Raw genomic sequence first — 19488 nt, 5'->3', positions numbered from 1 at the left:
GTGCTTTTTCTGCCATGATAGGCTATATATACATGGGTGTAAATAGCCAAACTGACTGTTCCGCCGCAGGTGCAAATAGCCACATATGCTAGTTCACACTGGGTGCAAATAGCATCTGCCAAAAAAGACTGTAGCTGTATCTTATAAATTATTCATGATTAATTGATTGTTAGTACTTTTCAACTATCAGTTTAGGGAAATGCACAAAATTTGTGACCCTAGTTTGGAGAGGTGACTGTGACTGCTGAGCAGAACGGAGCACTTTGATTGAATAACTGCTATTGATAATGTATTAAATATCAATGGTTAAAAAGTAACTAATACACTTTGTACTTTTACTGTAATATTTTCCTAACATCAGTACTTTTACTTGTAATTGAGTACTATTTCAGTAATGTGACAGTATTTGTACTTGAGTACAGATTTTCAGGACTCTTTCTACCACTGCTTTTACCTCAGCAAGTGATATGAATGTATTTTATGGCTTCATGTAACAAGGACCAGTTTCATGATGTAACAATAATATATTTATATGATGTCAACTTTTTAAAATGCTACTATTAAATTACATATAATTTAAACTACTGATATTGTGCTGACAGAATTTTGAGTATGATATGAAATGTTAGCTTGTTTATGCTAATGTGATCATACAAGAAGGGAATTAATTTAATAAAAGTTCTTATGGTTTGAGGATGAAGTCACTGGAATAAAAAAACAGACAAAACAAGGGCTCTTCAAACAAAGCCATTTAATGAAATATATATTTTATACTCAGTGCCTACTTGCATAAAACACCTTAAGATTCAAATTAAGATAGTTTAGCTTACACCAGTTAGCTTATGTTAGCTATCTTCTCCCAAACAAACAACAAAGAGGAAAGAAAATGAAAATGAGGATGTTGCTTTTTGTCCAAAAAATGTGGAAAAGCTCAAGCATATAATCCAGCCCAACAGCTTAACAAATACACACAAGAGGGGATGTGATAAGAAGTACCTGACAAAATCACTGTGAGAAATGTTGTTGTGAACGAAGTCACAAAGAAATGTTGAAGTATTATTGTGATATTGACAGGAATTGTGTTAATGTTTGGATAGCTAGCTACAAATTGCCAGTACTAACATCAAATTTGCTCTCTAACAAGTTGGACATCATTCATAGAGTCCAGAGGATTATTCCTGTCCTGACTGTTATGAGTCTCTTAAAATGTTTGGAGGGAAATAGTCAGAAAGACCTGTAGTAACACATATGGGAATACTTGTAGCTAAGGGCAAACACTTAAAAATTAAAGGGCCTACAACAGCCTACAGAAATTCTTGAGGTGTTTTAATGCAACTATTTTTTTCCTAAAGCATCCTTAGATGAAAATTAAAGGTGGTTTTATGCAACCCAGCACGGGTGTTAAATAATGAAATAAGTGCACGCTGTGAATTGCTAGGCTCTCTTCATGAAGTGAACCTAAATCCTCAGCAAAGTGACTTACAAATAATAACAAAGTAAAAGTATAAGTTTAAAAAAAGTCATGATTGCATTCCAGCATTAACTGCATCCCATGTTGTCTACGTTTGTTCAAACTTCAACCAATTGTAAGAATGCAAGAACTTTAGGAATGTTTGTGAAATCAAATTATCAGCATCCATTATTCTTATTTTGAATGTCTCTATTTTTTAAAAAGTACTTCAACACTGGCATAAATTCAGCAGTGCAGTTCAGCGTCAGCTTTTCAACAGCCAGCATCAACTCTGCACTAGTTTTCAGTCAAATTTCCTTTTTTTTCTTCTCAACAATTTTTGGACAAAAAGGTATTAAGACGTTATAAAGATTGATCTCCAAAGGCAGAAAAACCTTGGAAGTGTGAAATAATCTAATACCATTCTTGCTGTGCTACTAGAAAAGCGAGCGTGAAGTGAAATGCAAGCTGGGTCTTCTCACTCAGACTTGATCATCATTCTGGTTGCCCTGAGGGAGTAGAGCCTCTGAGTTTTCCAGGTTTCCCAGTAGATGCCTGACGACCAGGCAATGTTGTTACCAGCAGGATGCCAGTTGCTATTCAGACTGGCAGTGCCACAGCGGCTGTACCACCAAGCGCCACCCTCAGAACGGGCGCATTTATTTTCAGCAATGTCGCCAAAGATGCACGGGTTGCAGCCGTCATTGTCACGGTCGATGGTGCTGAAGCCGAAGCCATTCTGGTCAACACCTTCGTACGCACCACGGATCGCATCACCTTTGGACAAAGTTGGAAATCATTTAGGGAAGTTTAGAATTCTGAGGGTTCCTTTAAAATGTAACTTTTGCTGATTGTTGGCCTTTCAGGGCACAGTGGATTTCCTTCCATTTCCAAAGAACCTCGAGTTACATCTGACATGACAATATTAAAATGTGTATCTGTGACACGCTAAAACAGAAGCAGAGGTACAGAGGAGCCATAAAGGTAGTAAGTTTACTCAGAAATGTCAGTTATACAGCTTTATCTGGCTTAGGATTGCCAACATTTGCTAACGTTAGCCGCTATGACCTGCTGGCGGCTGGCGAAGGCATGACCTACACTATGTTGCCTCTGATGTCTTGAGCAAGAAATGTTGTTCATCCAGTCCTAGTGAACAAACGTGATGTCAAACACTTTTCACAGGTGCAGAGGGAAGAGTTATAGTCTGCAACTCTGACAATACAACAATTAGTGTGTTAACACCACACTTACACTTAAGATAGTCATTTTACATATTAGAATGTGATCTATCACATTATTCTGGTATAATACTCAAATAATAACTGGGATAAAATGTCAGTTTTTTGGTCAAATATTGTTGAAAAATGCTAAAAGGAACATGAGAATCTATCAAGGGTGATATTTACATTGATAAAAACAGAGTCAACACAGTTTTTGCTTTACAGTGAACTGATTCAGCTTATTGTAATGTCACAAGTAACTTTGAATAGAAAAATGCACACTCATATTTCTGCGTGATAAGTAAATAATATGTATCACAGTCTCCCCAACATTAGAAGGAAAAAATTTGAGAAAACTCAAAATTTCAGAGCAATGTTTCTAAAAAGTTTTACAACTACTGATCTTCAGTGCTTCTTTAGGTAAACTTAAAGCTTAGAATTTTAGAGAACATTGTTTTTAAAAAATATTGAGTAAATTCAATGATGTGAAAGTAAATGTTAGGTAGTAGGCAACTGTAATATTTTAAACTATTCAATTTTTCAGGCACTAAAAAGAAAGACAGATCAGGTTCACAGCTCTCTGTGACCAATTGTTTTCTTTAGTTTCTAAAACTCAAAGATTCAAGTTTATCTAAAGAAGAAAAGTAAATGAGCTCAACTAAAGATTATATGTCAGCAAAACTTTTTAAAGTTTATTTCAAAACTTCAATGGTCTGAGTTGGGCTCTAAACTCAAAAATCTATTGCATGCTCATTAAGTATTCATGATTTGACTTTTGTTATCAAGCCAATCAAAGGCAGCAGAGTAGACTGGGGTAAATTTCACCAACTGGACACAGCAGACCAAGTAGCAGTTAATGCAGTTGTTTGTCTTAAAAGTGAGACTGAAGTTATACATCTCACTATGAAGTTGCCATGTGAAGGACTTCATCTCATGCATATTAAGACTTTCAGCCTCCAGCTGCTCCTCACTTAATGTATCTGCTAAGTATAACCTGCTGAATTGCTTTACAGCACAAAACAGGAAGAGGGTGCTGTTGTTTAAGAGAAAACAGAGCTAAAGCTGTCAGAGTTTGTGCTGACAGCAGATGTCAGAAGAGGAGAGAGGGAAAAAATCTTTCAACGGGACAGAGTAGAAAAAGAAAAAGGTGCTTTTTAACATGGACTTCAGCATCAGTAGTTCCCAAAGTAACAATAAACAAAGACACCTCTGTCATTGTTTTATGGTCACAGACTTCACAATTATTTTGATAATGAAAACGTAGAAATAATGCTCTATATTAGACCCTTATTAGACAGTATTCTTACAGTACAGTTCTGTACTGTAAACTAAAGTGTACCATTTCCCACTTTTAGATCCTGGTAGATCAGGTTCACGTTGTTTTTAAATGTAGCAGACCTGTAATTTCACTTTAGTTTACAGTACAGTTCTGTTGTAATTAGTCCCTAATTACCCTCTAATATAGTCTAATAAAGGTTAATAAAGGTTCTAATAAAAAAATATATTTCTAGTTTTTATCTGATTTGATACAAAGTAGGTTTGTTATGTCTTATCAGTGTACTGTAAAATGAAGTTCCACCTACATTTGTGTGTCTATACAAAGCAAAGGGAAAAAAGGGACAGAGAGGGGAAAAGCTACAAAGCAGCTGCTAGAAAAGCCTGTATTACCTGCATTCCCGCTGTAATTCCCGACATGCAGACTGAAACCATGTTTCTCATTGCCCAGTCGAAAGTGTTTGTACTGGGCGAAAGCAGTGCCGCCTTCATGGTCCCAAAGGTCGACCCTCAAGGTCCACTTCTTGGTCTTGTTTTTGGTCAGAGAGAAAACCTTCTTCAGACCGAGCCAGTGGTCCTCTGAGGGAATCAGCAAAGCACAGGGAAAGGATTTACATTTTTCTGGCCAATTAGCAGAAATAGACAGATTCCTTCTTCAGTACCATGTTGTGTTCAAAACACTTTTAAAAACCATAAAAAGCGTGTTAGGTTTCCAGGACTCCATGACAGTGTTTGGCCTTTTACAATAACAGCTGTCATTGCTGAAGGTTTTGAGGTTTTTCAGGTTGCCTGCAAGAATTCAGGGACAGCTCAGAGTTCAAACTTACAGTTTCTGAAGTGGCTGTTTGCTCACACAATGCTTTCCCTCACAGATTAATCTTTGTGATATATTTATTCACTGTGTGTTTAATAAGGCTACACTAATCAGATTGAGCTATACACCCCTCAACAAACCCAACCCGTCTTAAATTCTCTTTCATAATAATATGTCATGACTCAAGCAGCAGTTAACAGCGACTAAAACTTACGTGTCAGGTTCCCAAAGCCGTGTTTATATTGCGCCCATTTCCTGTTGAAGGAAACCGCTCCTCCACTGCGTCTCTGAAACACTGTCCAGCCTCCATCTGACCGCATCTCACAGTACACCTGAGCAAGATAGTCCGTTAAACATATGTTAAGAAAACCAGCTGCCCTGTAGACATGACCTAAAGACTGAGACACGTCTACAGGGCTTTAGAAAATATTACATCAAGTGCTACATAAACATGCATGCTCTAATTTTCTTTGCAAAATTTGTCATGTCACTGTTTATTTCAAGTACCATATTTTAAGCTGAAGTGTTTTACTGAAATAGCATATCTTGTTTTAATTTGATATACTCTACTTTGACCAAGTAGATTTTACATGTTATTTTAGTTATGCTCCTACTTTACAAACGGTTCTGAGGCTGAGTTTCATAGTTAAAGAGACACTTCATCACAAAATAAAAAAAACATATTTTATCTCCAGCCCGTATCACTGTTTATCCATCTAGATTGTTTTGGTGTTAGTTTCCGAATTTTGGAGATATTGGCTGGCAGTGGTACTCAAAGAGCTAAAAAAAAAAAAAAAAAAAAGTTTGAAAAACTCAACAGCGATGTTTCTTTCCAGAAATCATGACCCAGTAACTCAAGATAATTCACAGACCTCTTTGTGAGCAATTTCATTTAGGAAGTTTTTCTTTTTTTCATACCAAACTACACCTGCAAACACCTGTATCACAACATAGGAGGAAGTGTGCATCTACTCATGGACAAGAGGCTCGTGAGCGTGACATCAGTGGTGCCCTCCTCGCCTGAGCTGTTAGCGCCACTGATCTAGCTAGCTCCATTAGTTACTTTTAAAATCATAATTCACTACTGAGTAGGTCTACAATTTTATTTAACATCCTCTCATCTACTCTTTTGTTGCCAATAAGGCTAAATGGGCCAAAGAAAACCATGACTTGCATATGGAAAACACAAATACTAACTAATACTCTAAGTAGTTTTTGAGAAGAATAATTTGCACTTTGTATTTTTTTTAACACTACTACTTTTACTTGTAGATTTTCAGCACTGTTTCCACCATTACTGGCAAGAAATGACAAGAACTATCCTACTTTGTATGTTATATGTCAGGTTAAGGGTGTTTTATGATACCTTAAATGGGGTCTGGACTCCACGAGGCTGGATTACATAAACCCCACTGGCGGCTCGTGGGTTGCGAGCCTTAATCCGTGTGCAGTCTGTCCCTGAGATCAGCATGACAAGAAAAACAGGAGGATGAACAACATATCGAGACATTTACTGTCCATAATTTGTACATTAGAAAGAAATTGTAAGAATGCTGTAAGCAATAATAACATGCAGCGTACCTTGAGAAGAACGCACCTGACGTGTCTGGTAATATCAAAGACACAATGTTAAAGTTAGATTTGCTCTCCTATAAAGAAACTCAAACACACAGACAGTAGACACTGTTCCTGTGTGAAATATATTCAATAAATAGAGAGGGAAGACTGGAGAGAGGAGAAGAGGTTTACATACTGGAGATTTTATTTTTACTTCAGCCTGTGTGCAGCTCAAAAGAATTGCCAAGATGAGCCCGCAAAATCCAACCAGAATCTTCATTTTGACCTGATTTTCACAGTTTAAAAGAGATATTTTAAGATTGTTTTGAAAGGCAAAAAATGTGATATTCTAATCAACACTAATCAAGCACAACTGTGTTACTTCAAGGAATTAAAACTGCAGTTTACAACTGTACTCTTGCAAGATAACTGGCTTACACATGAGAAAAATAGACTTTATTCACTTTTTTGTCACTAAAGGGTAAAACACAAATAATAATCATTTATTCCTCCAAACACTTACCTGCGTGTTGCCTGAACCTTGTATCCCAGCTCAAGTTCAACAACAGAAGCCACACCTTCTCCTACTGACTGAACCACAACACCTCCTTCACGTTCATCATAAATACTGTCACTGCAGGACTGACGTTGAGCAACAGACCACGTCATTTGACTCCCCATATTCCTCAGAACTTAAATTTATTTGACTACGTCACACACAACTTGCACAACTGTGTCAACACTGCTGTGCTAAAATACTCCCATTTCCCATCTGGCTGCACCTCTCAAGGCAAATAACATTCCAAGCTGGACTCAGACACAAAACATCTGCTGTGCTGTTGAACCCTGATGCAAAACACAAATATAACACTGATGCTCATATGTGTGTAACAGCATGAGAAATCAGGCTGATAAAATTATGAGTTCTTTAATATTTTTGGATTGTCACTCATCATTTCGCATCATTTCCAAAGAATGACTTTGCCGACGCCCCTGACTGTTAATGTAGTGGGATTTTTTTTAAGGGAGTTGAAGTGAACTGTTGTCAGGTCAAGTTAAGTTTATCAGGGCACTTTTCATATAGAGCAGGTCAAGACCAGTGTTTCCCAATTTTTTTTTTCTGGAGAGTTTAAAACGTTTGTGCATTAATGAATATTCCACATCACCATCTACACATAAAATGCTTTATGAATAAATGCATCTCAGTGTTTTTATTCCCTCTCATCAAGAAAACAAACCTTAAAAAAAAGTTGAGACAACTCCAGATTTCAAGACTTGCTTCAAAACTTACTTTAGCGACTTTCTTCAATTTTCAAAATACAGTTATTTTGGGGGGGGGGGGGGGGTTCTATACCTTAAAGATTCAAATTTATCTAAAGAAGAAAAGTAAGTTTTAAAAAAAGATTTACCAACTAATAATGGGGTTTTTTTTTTTAGATAATTTAGAGTTTGAGTTGGGCTCAAAACTCAAAAGTATAGGACAGGATTCTGCAACCTTAGGCTCCAGAGCCACATGTGACTCTTTATCTCTTCTCCAGTGGCTCCCTGTGACTTGACTGATATGGAAATAAATAACATTATATTTTTAAAATATTACAACATTATACATACATAGTACATCAGTTTTGAGCCCAAGTCAAATTCTTCAGGTTTGAAAAAGTTTTACCAACTGCTGTTATTTTGTAGAGATAATTTACTTTTCTTCTTTAGATATATTTATCTAAATTAAATTATCTCAACTGAAGGTCAGCAGAAAGTAAATATTTCATCAACTGAAATATCAAAGACTGTGTCTATGGCTTGGTGTCTTTTCCTCTAAATTGTGATGGTGGCTCATCTTCTTGAGTCTTCTTGATTTTTTCGTTTTCATTTTTCATTTAGTCACAGGGGAAATGATTCACTTACTTTCATACATGTGCAATGACTAGTTGAGCAATGGCTTGATGTAATCACTCCTGGTCATTAGTGCAAGTTCCACCTTTCCCTTAACTTGTTCTATATTTCTTATTCTTAACTCATACTGTACTTTATTATTCCTATTATTATTCTTATTCGTACCATTTTGTATAGTATTCTTATTTGTATACACGCTTTGTATTTGGATATAATTCTTGTATTTAACTTTAAGATTTTAATCTTTTCAGTTAGTCTCTTTAAACTTTTTATCTTTCTTGTCCCAGTGCGCTGCATCACCAAGTCAAACTCCTGTGTACTTTGTACATGTGGTGAATAAAGCGATTCTGATTCTGATACTGTATTGTCTTTCAGATCTGATTGTGACAACTGTAAAAGTCCTTAAATTTGACAGCTTTAGTGAAAAGTCTCCTCTTTTTTTCCCCTGTTCAGTATATATCAGAGCCACCTGATTTGGGGCTCACTATCATCCCTTTGGCAGTTGACTAGGACAGGGAATTGTTGCAAACTAGCTGAAGTGGAAGCTATCTGCATGTTGTCTCATCTAACTGTTTATCTCAGTTTGTCACAAATTTTAAAATTTGTCAAAATGTTGTAAACACAGCTGCAGGCTGAGACAAGTAGCCCCTCGTCTCTCTACCAGCAGTAGCACACAGTATTTTCCATCCAGACTAATTTTTGGCCCTTCATACTGTAGGAATTTGGGCCCCTATATATAGCACCATTTAGCAAATGTCAACATGCTAACATGCTAAACTAAAACTGTGAGCCTGGTAAACTTTATACCGGCTTAACAGACATGTTAGCATTGTCATTGTGAGCATGTTTGCAAGCTGACATTAGCATTGAGCTCCAAGTGCCTAAGGTAAGTGCTGCTAGCATGGCTGCAGACTTGTAATATTTTTGCCCTTCCTCACTGGCAGCATTTGACTTTAAAATTATGCGCCATGTGTTGCAATTTGGTGCATTTTTGTGCAGGCTGGAGGATTCAAATGGACGTCTACAGCTAGCTGTTTAGCAGAGAACCTTTAATGAAATGCTCCCAAAGTCACATTATTCCATGTTTCCATATACATATATTGTTGTCTTTGGGTTTTATAATAAAAACTACAAAAAAATGTTTAAAATTCTGAGCCTAAGTGACAATTCTGAACTCTCTTTTTTATATTATTCTCCAGCATTGTTGCCACCATCTGAGAGCCAAAAATACCCCACAGTTTCCTCAAACTCTGTGTAAATGGACTGAAAACTATGTAGTGGTAAACTGCGACTTTTAGAGCTTGGCCTTTAGTTCAGCCAGTACTTCTCCAGAATAGCAGCAAAAGGGCAAAAGAATTAGCTGGAATAAGCCACAGGCAGCCAGGTAGCTGTAGTGTGTAATTGTTACATGTCAAACCCAGCAGAGGGCAGCAAAACACCACATAATGATAGCACAATAAGTGATGTTTTTCTAGGGTTTCTGTACTTAAACTTGTATTTAACAGTAGATAATAATAGTTTGTATTTGATCTTAAGAGCTGTAATATCCTATATGAATCTAACCTTTCTCTGCCTAGAGACAACAATAAAAAAATATGAATTGGTGGCACAAACATGTCTGCACACGTCCAATAAAGCTGCTAGATGGAGCGTCCATGTTTCAGGTTGTTTTCTGGTCATAGTGGTGTTCAACACTTTGCCAGCAGAGCAGACACGCCTTCTGTGTTTCAGAGCAGAGGAAACGACCCACACTCAAGATTCCTCAAGTCTTTCTGCACTAGCTGGCTGAGGAAAGACTTCTTGCGATCCCTCCACTGTGCAAATAGTCACGGAGCAGTCATCCTTCTCCATTCCAAACCCGGGGTAGAGGGGCTCAGTGAAGGTGCTGTAGAACGTGTGAAGGTGGCTGAGGGTCCCGGAGGAGACGCTGTAGAAGGACAGGGTGCCACCCGGCCAGTCCAGGTACACTCCGACCCTGTGGGAGTGAGACGGAAGCCTTGGTATCGTCTCGGGCTGGTCGTTGTGCTGAGCGCTGTAGTGATCCTCAGAGCAGTACAGGCTCCACGACTGGTCCGTGTAGCCGAACCCGCTGACATGATAGCTTGCCCTCCGGCCGATCCCCCTCACGGCCACCGCGACATCCACCCAGTGTCCCCGCCACTCCACCTCCCAGTAGTGGCGTTGGGTGAGGCCTTGTTCACACAGCACCTGGGAGACAGTCTCAAACCTGTCGGGGTGATCTGGGTACTGCTGTTTCTCCCTGACCCACGTCACCTGCTTTCCACCGTCGTGCAGGAACAGAGACTTGGCAGCTGTGTTTTTGTCCAGTGTCAACTCACATGCATCTGTACAAGACACAAACATTTTCAATTCACAACAATGATGAAGTCCAATGCTGGATTATCCAAATATATGTGCCCCTGTCAACCCCCTTTTGTCCAACTGTTTGTATTGTACATGTATATACTGTACATGCAATTCCTTTCTTTTTAGTGAAGTATACTACACATATAAACTGAGATTGTAAAGGCCATTAAAACTATATTATAAAGGGACAGTTAACCCCCAAATTTTCAGCTTGTGCTATTTATCCATACAGATTGTTTTGGCTTGCCTTGCAGAATTTTAGAGTATAGAGATGTCTGCCTTGTTTTGAATTTAATGGAACTAAATGGCATTTGGCCTGTGGTGCTAAAAGCACCAAAAAATTCATTTGAAAAATTCAACAGCATTGTCCCTGTCTAGAAATCATGACAGCAATCTATAGCTACAGGCTACTGACCCCTGATCTTGATGATAAAAACCAATACAGGCAAGAGGAAAAATATTTTAATATTTTCTACTTTGGGGTTAACTATCCCTTCATATCAGGGTCCTGCTACAACACAAGAAAGAAAGAAAGGAAACCATCAGACTGTCAGAACTCAGTTTTAAATAAATCTTTATCCTGCCATCTGCTGGACAAATGGCTCTACAACATGTAAGGGCAAAAAACTAGCCCTCTCTAGTTTGATTCAAAAATGTGTGACATTGCAGGTGCAGAGTCTGATCCTGCTGCTGCCAAAAACTACAACACTTTTGTGTATCTTCAGCCCACATTAGAGGTTACTGCTTTTTGGTTCAATTCGATTAAAAGTAAATGAAAATAATATAAATAGAAAATACAGTCACTTACAGTTTTTCAGTGTTGATTTCAAGTAGCACTCTGCACTGTGGTCCACACTGCAGACAGGAGGGTAAATATACAAATCACTGAGAAACAGATTTTGATATTTCTATTACTTTATATGTTTTGTAACCATGTTATTCATGATATATACGTTGCATGCAGGATATGTCAAATATGATTGTTGAGCATTTGAACATGTTGCATCTTCCTTCCTCTGTATTCTGTGATTTCTGTTCCATGTGAGCAGCACATGCCCTAAAACAAACTGATAGCAGTGACAATAAACAGAACACTATAAAGGGAAGCTGATCATTAAATGAAACTTTAAACCAAAAGACGTTGTACGTTCTAGAAAACGCCCATCTTAACTAAGCATGTGGTATGATAATGATTTAATATTATTTTTCACTTTCTTTATTTCAAGGAATTTTCTTGAATTTCTTTTCTTGGTATTTTTGGTCCATTGTGTCGCTGACATTAGAGAACAAAATGGTGCAGGGAGTATTTTAAACCCAGGAAATAAAAAGGTTAAATAAAGCCCCAGGAATCCCTAAAAACACTAAATGACAGAAGTCCTACTGACACTCAAGTATGTTTTTTTAAGCTATAATATGTAACATTTCTGCATTAAAATGTCAAAAAATGATAGACATATGTTAGATGTTTATTTGAGTTGTGTACTTACATTATCTTAAATGTCTCCAGCAATGTTCAAAGGTAGAGAAATCCATAATTCATTCAAAGTAATGGTGCATTCCCTGTTAGCCTTTGTGAGCTATTTGCTAGTTAATAACTAACCATAGCTTCCAAGATAACACAGAATACATCATATACATCAGAGAGTGACTAAACGTAAGGTGAATCAGCTTTGACGGTTGTTTAAAGGTGAAAGTGATAATTCCCATGAGCCCACAGCACTTCATAACATCATAAAACCACACCAGCAGCAGACTTTATATATTATGTCTTTATAAAGTGTGCCATGAATCAATTCATTTCCTTAATTAACACTAGTTAACACCGTTTATTCCCAGAAGTTGACATTTAATTCCCCAGAATCCCCTTTGTTTAAATCATTCTGACAACATCCAATCAAGTTTCAGGGGAGAACCACGAAGAACTAATGTGATGTTACTGAGCTCCAGTTGGACAAAAATGATAGCAAAGATATTTGAATTGCAGTATGCAAAATGTGGGGGACGGAAATTACAGAAGGAGACGCAACAACTTTCAGCTTTGTTTGACGTGTGAAGTTGCATACAGAATGGTAAATCAAAACCAGTATTTTCAGTCACCTAATGCTTAGCTAATGTAAGCTTAACGGCAACAGCGCATTACATTATGACTTGTTTAGGACTCAAAATTCAAAGGTTACGATTTAAGACTCGCAAAACAATGACCTGGTTCTGGCTCGGCTGAATAATTAGCTTTGACAGACTGTTTTACCTCAGTTTTTCCAGCTTACAGAGCGGGTCGTTCAAATGACGAGAGAGCAGCTTCACTCCAGAGTCCTGCAGGTAGTTGTAGCTGAGGTCCAGCTGCCGCAGGTGAGAGGGGTTGGAGCTCAGCGCTGAAGCCAAATCAGTGCAGCCTTTCACAGTGACTCCACAGAAAGACAGCCTGTGTGGAGGCAGGGTATTCCCATTTCATCCAAAAACACAATATTTGCCTTTTTACGTTATGTAGACATATTTGATAAAGATATTCCAAAAATAATACAGAAACTCTCAAACCCTTAGGTGTTACTTTGCTCCCTTTAATTTGTAGGCGATTTTGTGTCTTTACTTTGCAGAAATTCTTTATATTGTTGTTTGATTATGTTACTTTGAATGTAAAGCCAGCTCACCTTAATGTCTCCAGTTTGCATTCTGTACTTCCCAGTCCGGCAGAGAGCTGCTTCACTTCGGAGTCCTGCAGGTCGTTCCCGCTCAGATCCAGCTCCATCAGGTGAGACGTGTCAGAGCTGAGGACTGAGGCCAAATCTGCACAGCATTTCTGGATATTGCACTCTTTTAACCTGCAGGTGAGAGTATATATTGTTCCAGTGAGTGAAAATGTCATGACCTATTACTGGAAAAAAAAAAAAACTGAAAGTGCATGCAGAACTGTGTCATTACTACATTATTTGTTGTGTCTTCTGAGCTGACCTTAATGTCTTTAGTTTGCAGTGTGGACTTCTCAGTCCAGCACACAGCTGCTGTATGTCTGGACCCTGCAGGTCGTTTCCACTCAGGTCCAGCTCACTGAGGCGGGCAGAGTCAGAGCTGAGAGCAGAGCCAATGGGATTGCAGCATTTCTGTGTAAGGCCACACCAGCTGAGGCTGACAGACGGAGGAAAACTTCAAATGAAGGAACAGTACTCTACATGTGACATATTGATAGTAAAGACATCAATTCACATTAAAAGACTTCACATGTGCTGCATATTAGTGGTAAAAAAAATTGTTAAATATTCCAATTTACATATAGGTTATATTACATGCTGACCATATCCACACGGCGGGCCATGAGAAGCTCAACTGCTGTTATCAAAGGGATAATGTGATGCTGCTGATTTTTAAAAGTTGCAAGCAAACAGTGGGGTATCTGACAAATTCAAATAATTTCAGCACTTGCTGATTGATCAGTAACTGCAAAGACAATGGACAGAAAATCTGGGGGGACATCGATGAATATTTCAAGGTAAAACAACATGTTTGATAACCTATTAGCCACCATCAGACAGTACCTAACATTAGAATTCAATCACTTCCTGGCTAATGTTACCGTTTGACAGTGTTACACAATACAATAGGAAAGGTGTAAATTAATTATTTATATTTATATTTCAGAATTAATTTATGCCTTTTCTATCTTATCGTGTAATACTATCAAACAGTAATGTTAGCTATGAGGTGGTTAATGCTGATGTTAGCTTTTGTGTAATGGTACCTAATAGATTATCAAATGTTTTATTTTGAAATATGTCTCAGTGTTCCTCTGGAGTTTCGCTATACATTGTCTTTCCAGTTGCTGAACAATCAGGAAGGTGTGAAATGATAATGAGTTGTCATTTTTCGTACATTTACAACTCAAAACTTGCCACACAGTGGTAAGATGTGATCCTTTTGATAACATTATTTGAGCTTCCAACCCTGAGTGTGACGCCGCGTGAGCATAGCAAATTAGGTCGCTCAGTCTACATTAATTAATTTTTTTGACCACATGAGGGCAGCACAACAAGCTTTTCTTTTTTTTCTTTTAATGTTGATATGACAATATTAGTAAACAGTTGGCTATTTCCCAATTTAGCACAGAACATCAGCATTCATCTGAAGATATGTTTCAGTCTATACAATTAATTTCAATCCAATGTAAATTCTCTTTGTAGCACTGCTGTCCACTACTGTCCACTAACTTCTGGGGTTAGTAGTAAAATAAAGACCCCAGCTTCATCTGGAGATGAGGTTGATGAAAGTGATGAGAGGAAGTCAAACCAGTAAAGTTATAAGCAATAAAACTAAAAAAAAAAAAAATGAACTGAAAATCTCTGCAGATTTCAGGGGAACTACAGAGTTGGGTGATAACTCTTCTGGGCTTTTCACTGTGAGAACATCTCTTTCACATTACATGCAGCTCGTTTGTCCATTGTTATTATATTAACTATTATTTATATTAATATTACATTAAATGGCAAATGCAATATGAAAGGGTTTCTCGTAGTGACAATCCCACAGAGAGTTACAACTAAAATTCACAGCTAGAGGTTTTAAGAATCTTTTAGCAGATTATCTTGGTTTCAATCTGCACGTCTATTGTATGGTTCAGTCTGGCCTCTTTCATTATTCATGTTTGCAGCAGCAGCAGTCAGCTGTTGTTATCTAACAGACTCTGATAAACCCACTCTACTGGACATTTTACCAGCCCAGCAACGATTATCAGACAGACAAAATTAGCTAACTCGAGAATAATCAGTCAACAAGAAAAGCTAAAGGTTAGAATAGGAGGGGAACTTCTCTCAGGAGAACAGAGCAGAGAAGCCAGCAAATACTAGGCTTTGTAATGCTGATCAATATATATATGTTGTTTTAGAATTTGTCTGCCCTCTAGAGATCAATATTTGATTGATTCACCCTTAAACAAATATTCCAAAGTGCCAGTTTTGCACCTGCAGGTCTCCATGGTCAAGTAAGCAATAATACATTTGTAATGTCTGCTAGTCTTTCAAAATAAAGGCACAAAAACGTCTTGGTAGGATAATGAAATAAAACTACTTGGTTAGGTTTAGGCAATACAATGTCAGTTATGTAAAGAGAAGTCACCATTGACTATTGGTCTCTTTGGTGAAAGTTTTGTGTGTCTTTGAGCCAACCATCCAAAGCAGTGCCTTTCTACATGGACTTCCTCACTGTTTATACTACGTCACCTGACTTTGACAGCAAGTCAGAACATAACACCGCCAAAAATTACACTAGAGGAGTACCAACATAGTGGTACTGACCAATCCACCCTATCTGAGGCGTTGAAAGTAAGTATAGCTAGGACAGATCCCTGTACTGAAGTAGCGTGGGTAGAAAAAACACAGTCAAGATCTTAATTTTATTGGACAGCACTAACCTTAGCCTTTCCAGTCTACAGTGTGGACTCCTCAGTCCAGCACTAAGCATGGACACACCAGAATCCTTCAGGCTATTGTTGCTCAGGTCGAGAGTTTTCAGGAGAGATGTGCTTGAACTCAAAACTGTAGCCAAATCTGCACAGCAGTTGTCTTTCAGCTTGCACTGATTCAACCTGCAAAAGAGTATCCACCGAAACAACAAGCATTTTTTGTCTTTAAAACATCAAATTCAAGTCCAAGCAGGTGGTTTATGTTAATCAGCTATACGAGAGTCTAACCTCACTGTTTCAAGTTTGCAGTGGTGGCTGCGCAGGCCCACTGACAGAGCCTTCAATCCTGCTTCCTGAAAGTCATTAGCACTCAGGTCCACTTCTTTAAGTTGGGTAGACTCTATGCTAAGAGCAGCAGCCAGTGCTTCACAGCAATCTCCTTTCAGTTTACACTTGTGTAATCTTAAAATAAACGGAACAGAAAGTATTTTTAATATTTAGAACTGAAAGTGTATTGTAATTCAATAGCAATAATGAAAGCAAACAGCTGTAAACCTCAACCACAAGTCTTTCAACCACAATAAATAGTTGCTGATGTAATCATTATCAGAATTCACTTGTATAGAGCAGTTTCTGTTTTCTAAATTGTTACAGACCTTAAACTCTTAAGTTTACAATGTGAACTCCAAAGTCCAGCAGAAAGAAGCTTCACCCCTGAATCCTTCAGGTTGTTGTCACTCAGGTCCAGCTCTGTCAGGTGAGAGGAGGTCGAGCTCAGTGCAGAGGCCAAAACTTCACAGCAGTTTTCAGTGAGGTTGCAGCGATTTAGCCTAGAAAAATGATAAACAACCAATCTCAGTGATTTTTCTTTCATTTCAGGATGGGAAGTCCATGAATAGCTGCAGTATTGGACAGAAAATAAATTTGTGGCTTAGAGATCAAGTATCATGTGAGTAAACTCACAGAGCACGTGCAGAAGACGTAATGACAGGCAGCAGCTGCACTACCCCTTCTTCTGATCGTATGTACTTCTTCAAGTCAAACTCCTTCTCTGTTGCCTCTGAAGTCATCAGTTCAAATGTGAGAGCATACCACTGGACCGGAGACAGCTTTTTGGCTGCAAGTTTCCCAGAACTCACAAAGCTCTGGACCTCCTGCACTAAAGACTCCTCTTTGAGCTCACTCAGGCAGTGGAACAGGTTGAGTTTGGCCTCTGGCTCCTCTTTGATCTTTTCCTTGATAAAGTGGATGGTTCTCGCCAGATCCTCCTCACCTGCTGCTTCCAAGGGAAGTATTCTGCCCAGGAGCTCCTGGTTCGACTCCAGCGACAGTCCCAGGAGGAAGCGAAGGAAGAGGTCCCAGCGGCCGTCTAAACTCTCCAAGGCTTTTTCGATGGCGGTCTTGTGAAAAGTGAACACACACCTAGGGAACCATCTCGTATACAACCTTTTCAGGTATCCAAGAAAAACATTTTCCTTTCTTTGCATGTAAGAATGATGGACGTACACAGCTGCCAGAAACTCCTGGATGGTCAAATGTACAAAGCTAAAAACCTCTCTCCTCTTTCTGCCATCCATCCTGAAGATCTCTGTACAAACTCCTGAGTACATGGTCGCCTCTTTGACATCCATGCCACACTCTTTCAAGTCAGCCTCATAGAAGATCAGTTGGCCTTTCTCCAGTTGACGAAAGGCCAACTCTGCTAGCTTCAAAACAACATTGTTGCTTTCCATGGGATAGTGTCTTTCAGTCATCCGATCAGTCTGGCAGAGAAGGAGATATGCATACATCTCGGTCAGGGTGTTGGGCACAGCTCCTGTCACATTGTTGCGCAACATCTTCTTCATTACAGTGACTATGATCCAGCAGAAAACTGGTATCTGACACATGATGTAGAGGCTTCTTGATGACTTCACATGGTTGATGATCCTGTTGGCGAGGTTATCATCACATAAACTCTTCTTAAAGTATTCCTCCCTCTGCTCAGTAGCGAAACCCTTCACCTCCGTCCACTGGTTGATGTGCTTTCGAGGGATCTGTCTTATTGCTGCAGGTCTAGATGTGATCCAGATGAGACTGTTCCTCAGCAGATCTCCTGTGATGAGGTTTGTGATCAGGATATCAAGCGAGGCTGGCTTAGTCTCATCTCTCAAGACCTTGTTGTGCTTGAAGTTCAAGGGTAGCAGAGTCTCGTCCAGGCCGTCGAAGATAAAGAGGACTTTGCATCCTGTTCCCAGTGTCTCAAGGGGTTTCATCTCAGGGAAGAACTGATGGAGGAGCTGCATCAGGCTGTAGTCCTTCTCGCCTATGATGGGGTTCAGTTCACGGAAAGGAAGCGGGAAGAGGAAGGTGATGTCCTGATTTTCCTCCCCTTCTGCCCAGCTCAGGGTGAACTTCTGGGCACAGACAGTTTTACCCACTCCAGGTATACCCTGGGTAAGCACGGTTCGGATTCGCTTCTGTTGGTTGGGTTTGGGCTTGAAAATGTCGCTAGCTTTGATGGAGGTTTCTTCTGTCGTTACATGGTTGGACCTCTGCTGTCTGACCTCGTGCTCCTCGCTGAAGCCTCCCCAGGCTCCTTCAATCACATGCAGCTCAGTGTAGATTTTGTTCAGGTAGACAGTATCTCCTTCATCTGCATTCCCTTCATAAATGTCTTGGTACTTTTCCTTCAGGGTGGATTTCAGTTTTTCTTGGATTGCATGGTGATCAATTTCTGCTCAATGAACAAAAAAAATCCTTAATTTAATTCAAGTTTGGTACAGTTCAACCTTTAATCTGGCTTTTGTACTTGGATATATGGGTTTGAACTTGTTAACATGACTGTGTGTGTGGGTATCTGTTATCTGCTTACCTTTGCCTACTTGATTGCTTGAAACTGATAAGGAAACAAAGAAGAGACAGCTGTTAGGCGGCTAAGCTATTTTGTCTTGCAAATTGAACAGTCAAATTATGTGTTTTTCAAACATGTTTTACCTTCGCCGTACTTCTTCTTTAGTTTTTCAGCCCACAGTTTGAGTTTCATCCTCGTCAGTATATCCACTGTGACTGTAACAGCACCGTCATAGTCATATGTCTGCACCAAAACATCCACAGTGCCCGGCCGGTCCAAACCGTCGACCCGAGCCCTTGGAATATGAGGGAATCCTTCGAGATCATTATTGGTAAGAAACCACTGAAAAGTCCTCAGCTGTATATCAACCAGCTCATCCAAAATGTCCAAGAGCAGCTCTGGGACAGAGGCCATATCTGTTCTCCACACCGGTCATGTGACAGACAAGTCCTGTTGTTTTGCGTCCATTCTCTGGCAGAAGCAACGATCAAATGAAGCAACAGTTTCAGTTTTGAGCTGACGGTACGCTGTCGTCATTTCAGTCTGCAGTTCCTGCTGAGCTCACTGAGGATTAACAGGAACACATCAAAGATAGAGAGCACCGTTACTGCATACACTGAACAGCCCTGCTTTACGGTAAATGCATTGTTCCTGCCCCTCTTATCAGCCTGCGGTGCATTTTGTCTACAT

At 39.1% G+C, this 19488-nt stretch overlaps 2 protein-coding genes across 2 annotated transcripts; both read right to left on the bottom strand.

The window, feature by feature from the left end:
- Positions 1-1683: 1683 nt before the first annotated feature.
- LOC146306579 (angiopoietin-related protein 5-like) lies at positions 1684-7050 on the bottom strand. Its single transcript, XM_084711282.1, has 7 exons — positions 6840-7050; positions 6513-6602; positions 6341-6365; positions 6126-6217; positions 4974-5091; positions 4339-4524; positions 1684-2227 (listed from the first exon to the last, which is right to left on the bottom strand). Exons 2-7 carry the CDS (start codon positions 6594-6596, stop codon positions 1929-1931), a joined length of 804 nt encoding a protein of 267 aa, XP_084567408.1. The 5' UTR covers positions 6597-6602; positions 6840-7050; the 3' UTR covers positions 1684-1928.
- Positions 7051-9241: 2191 nt separating this feature from the next.
- Positions 9242-19444, bottom strand: LOC146306578 (NACHT, LRR and PYD domains-containing protein 12-like). Its single transcript, XM_084711301.1, has 11 exons — positions 18942-19444; positions 18820-18843; positions 16929-18681; positions 16622-16795; positions 16254-16427; positions 15975-16148; positions 13526-13699; positions 13225-13395; positions 12825-12998; positions 11385-11431; positions 9242-10554 (listed from the first exon to the last, which is right to left on the bottom strand). Exons 1-11 carry the CDS (start codon positions 19210-19212, stop codon positions 9962-9964), a joined length of 3729 nt encoding a protein of 1242 aa, XP_084567427.1. The 5' UTR covers positions 19213-19444; the 3' UTR covers positions 9242-9961.
- Positions 19445-19488: the final 44 nt, after the last annotated feature.

Source organism: Lutjanus erythropterus, chromosome 22 (assembly GCF_056507025.1).
Source record: "Lutjanus erythropterus isolate fLutEry1 chromosome 22, fLutEry1.hap2, whole genome shotgun sequence".
Taxonomy (NCBI): domain Eukaryota; kingdom Metazoa; phylum Chordata; class Actinopteri; order Lutjaniformes; family Lutjanidae; genus Lutjanus; species Lutjanus erythropterus.
This window is presented reverse-complemented; position numbering and strand designations above follow the sequence as displayed.

Excerpts from the sequence above, each read along its gene's own strand:
- LOC146306579 (XM_084711282.1), bottom strand. The coding sequence starts at position 6,596 with ATGAAGATTCTGGTTGGATTTTGCGGGCTCATCTTGGCAATTCTTTTG. Across the intron at positions 5,092-6,125 it reads GAGTCCAGACCCCATTTAAG|GTGTACTGTGAGATGCGGTC; the intron begins GTATCATAAAAC and ends TATCTTGCTCAG. Across the intron at positions 2,228-4,338 it reads GAATTACAGCGGGAATGCAG|GTGATGCGATCCGTGGTGCG; the intron begins GTAATACAGGCT and ends CTTTGTCCAAAG.
- LOC146306578 (XM_084711301.1), bottom strand. The coding sequence starts at position 19,212 with ATGGCCTCTGTCCCAGAGCTGCTCTTGGACATTTTGGATGAGCTGGTT. Across the intron at positions 18,844-18,941 it reads AAAGAAGAAGTACGGCGAAG|TTTCAAGCAATCAAGTAGGC; the intron begins GTAAAACATGTT and ends TTTCCTTATCAG. Across the intron at positions 12,999-13,224 it reads TGCAAACTGGAGACATTAAG|GCTGTCTTTCTGTGGAGTCA; the intron begins GTGAGCTGGCTT and ends GCCTCCACACAG.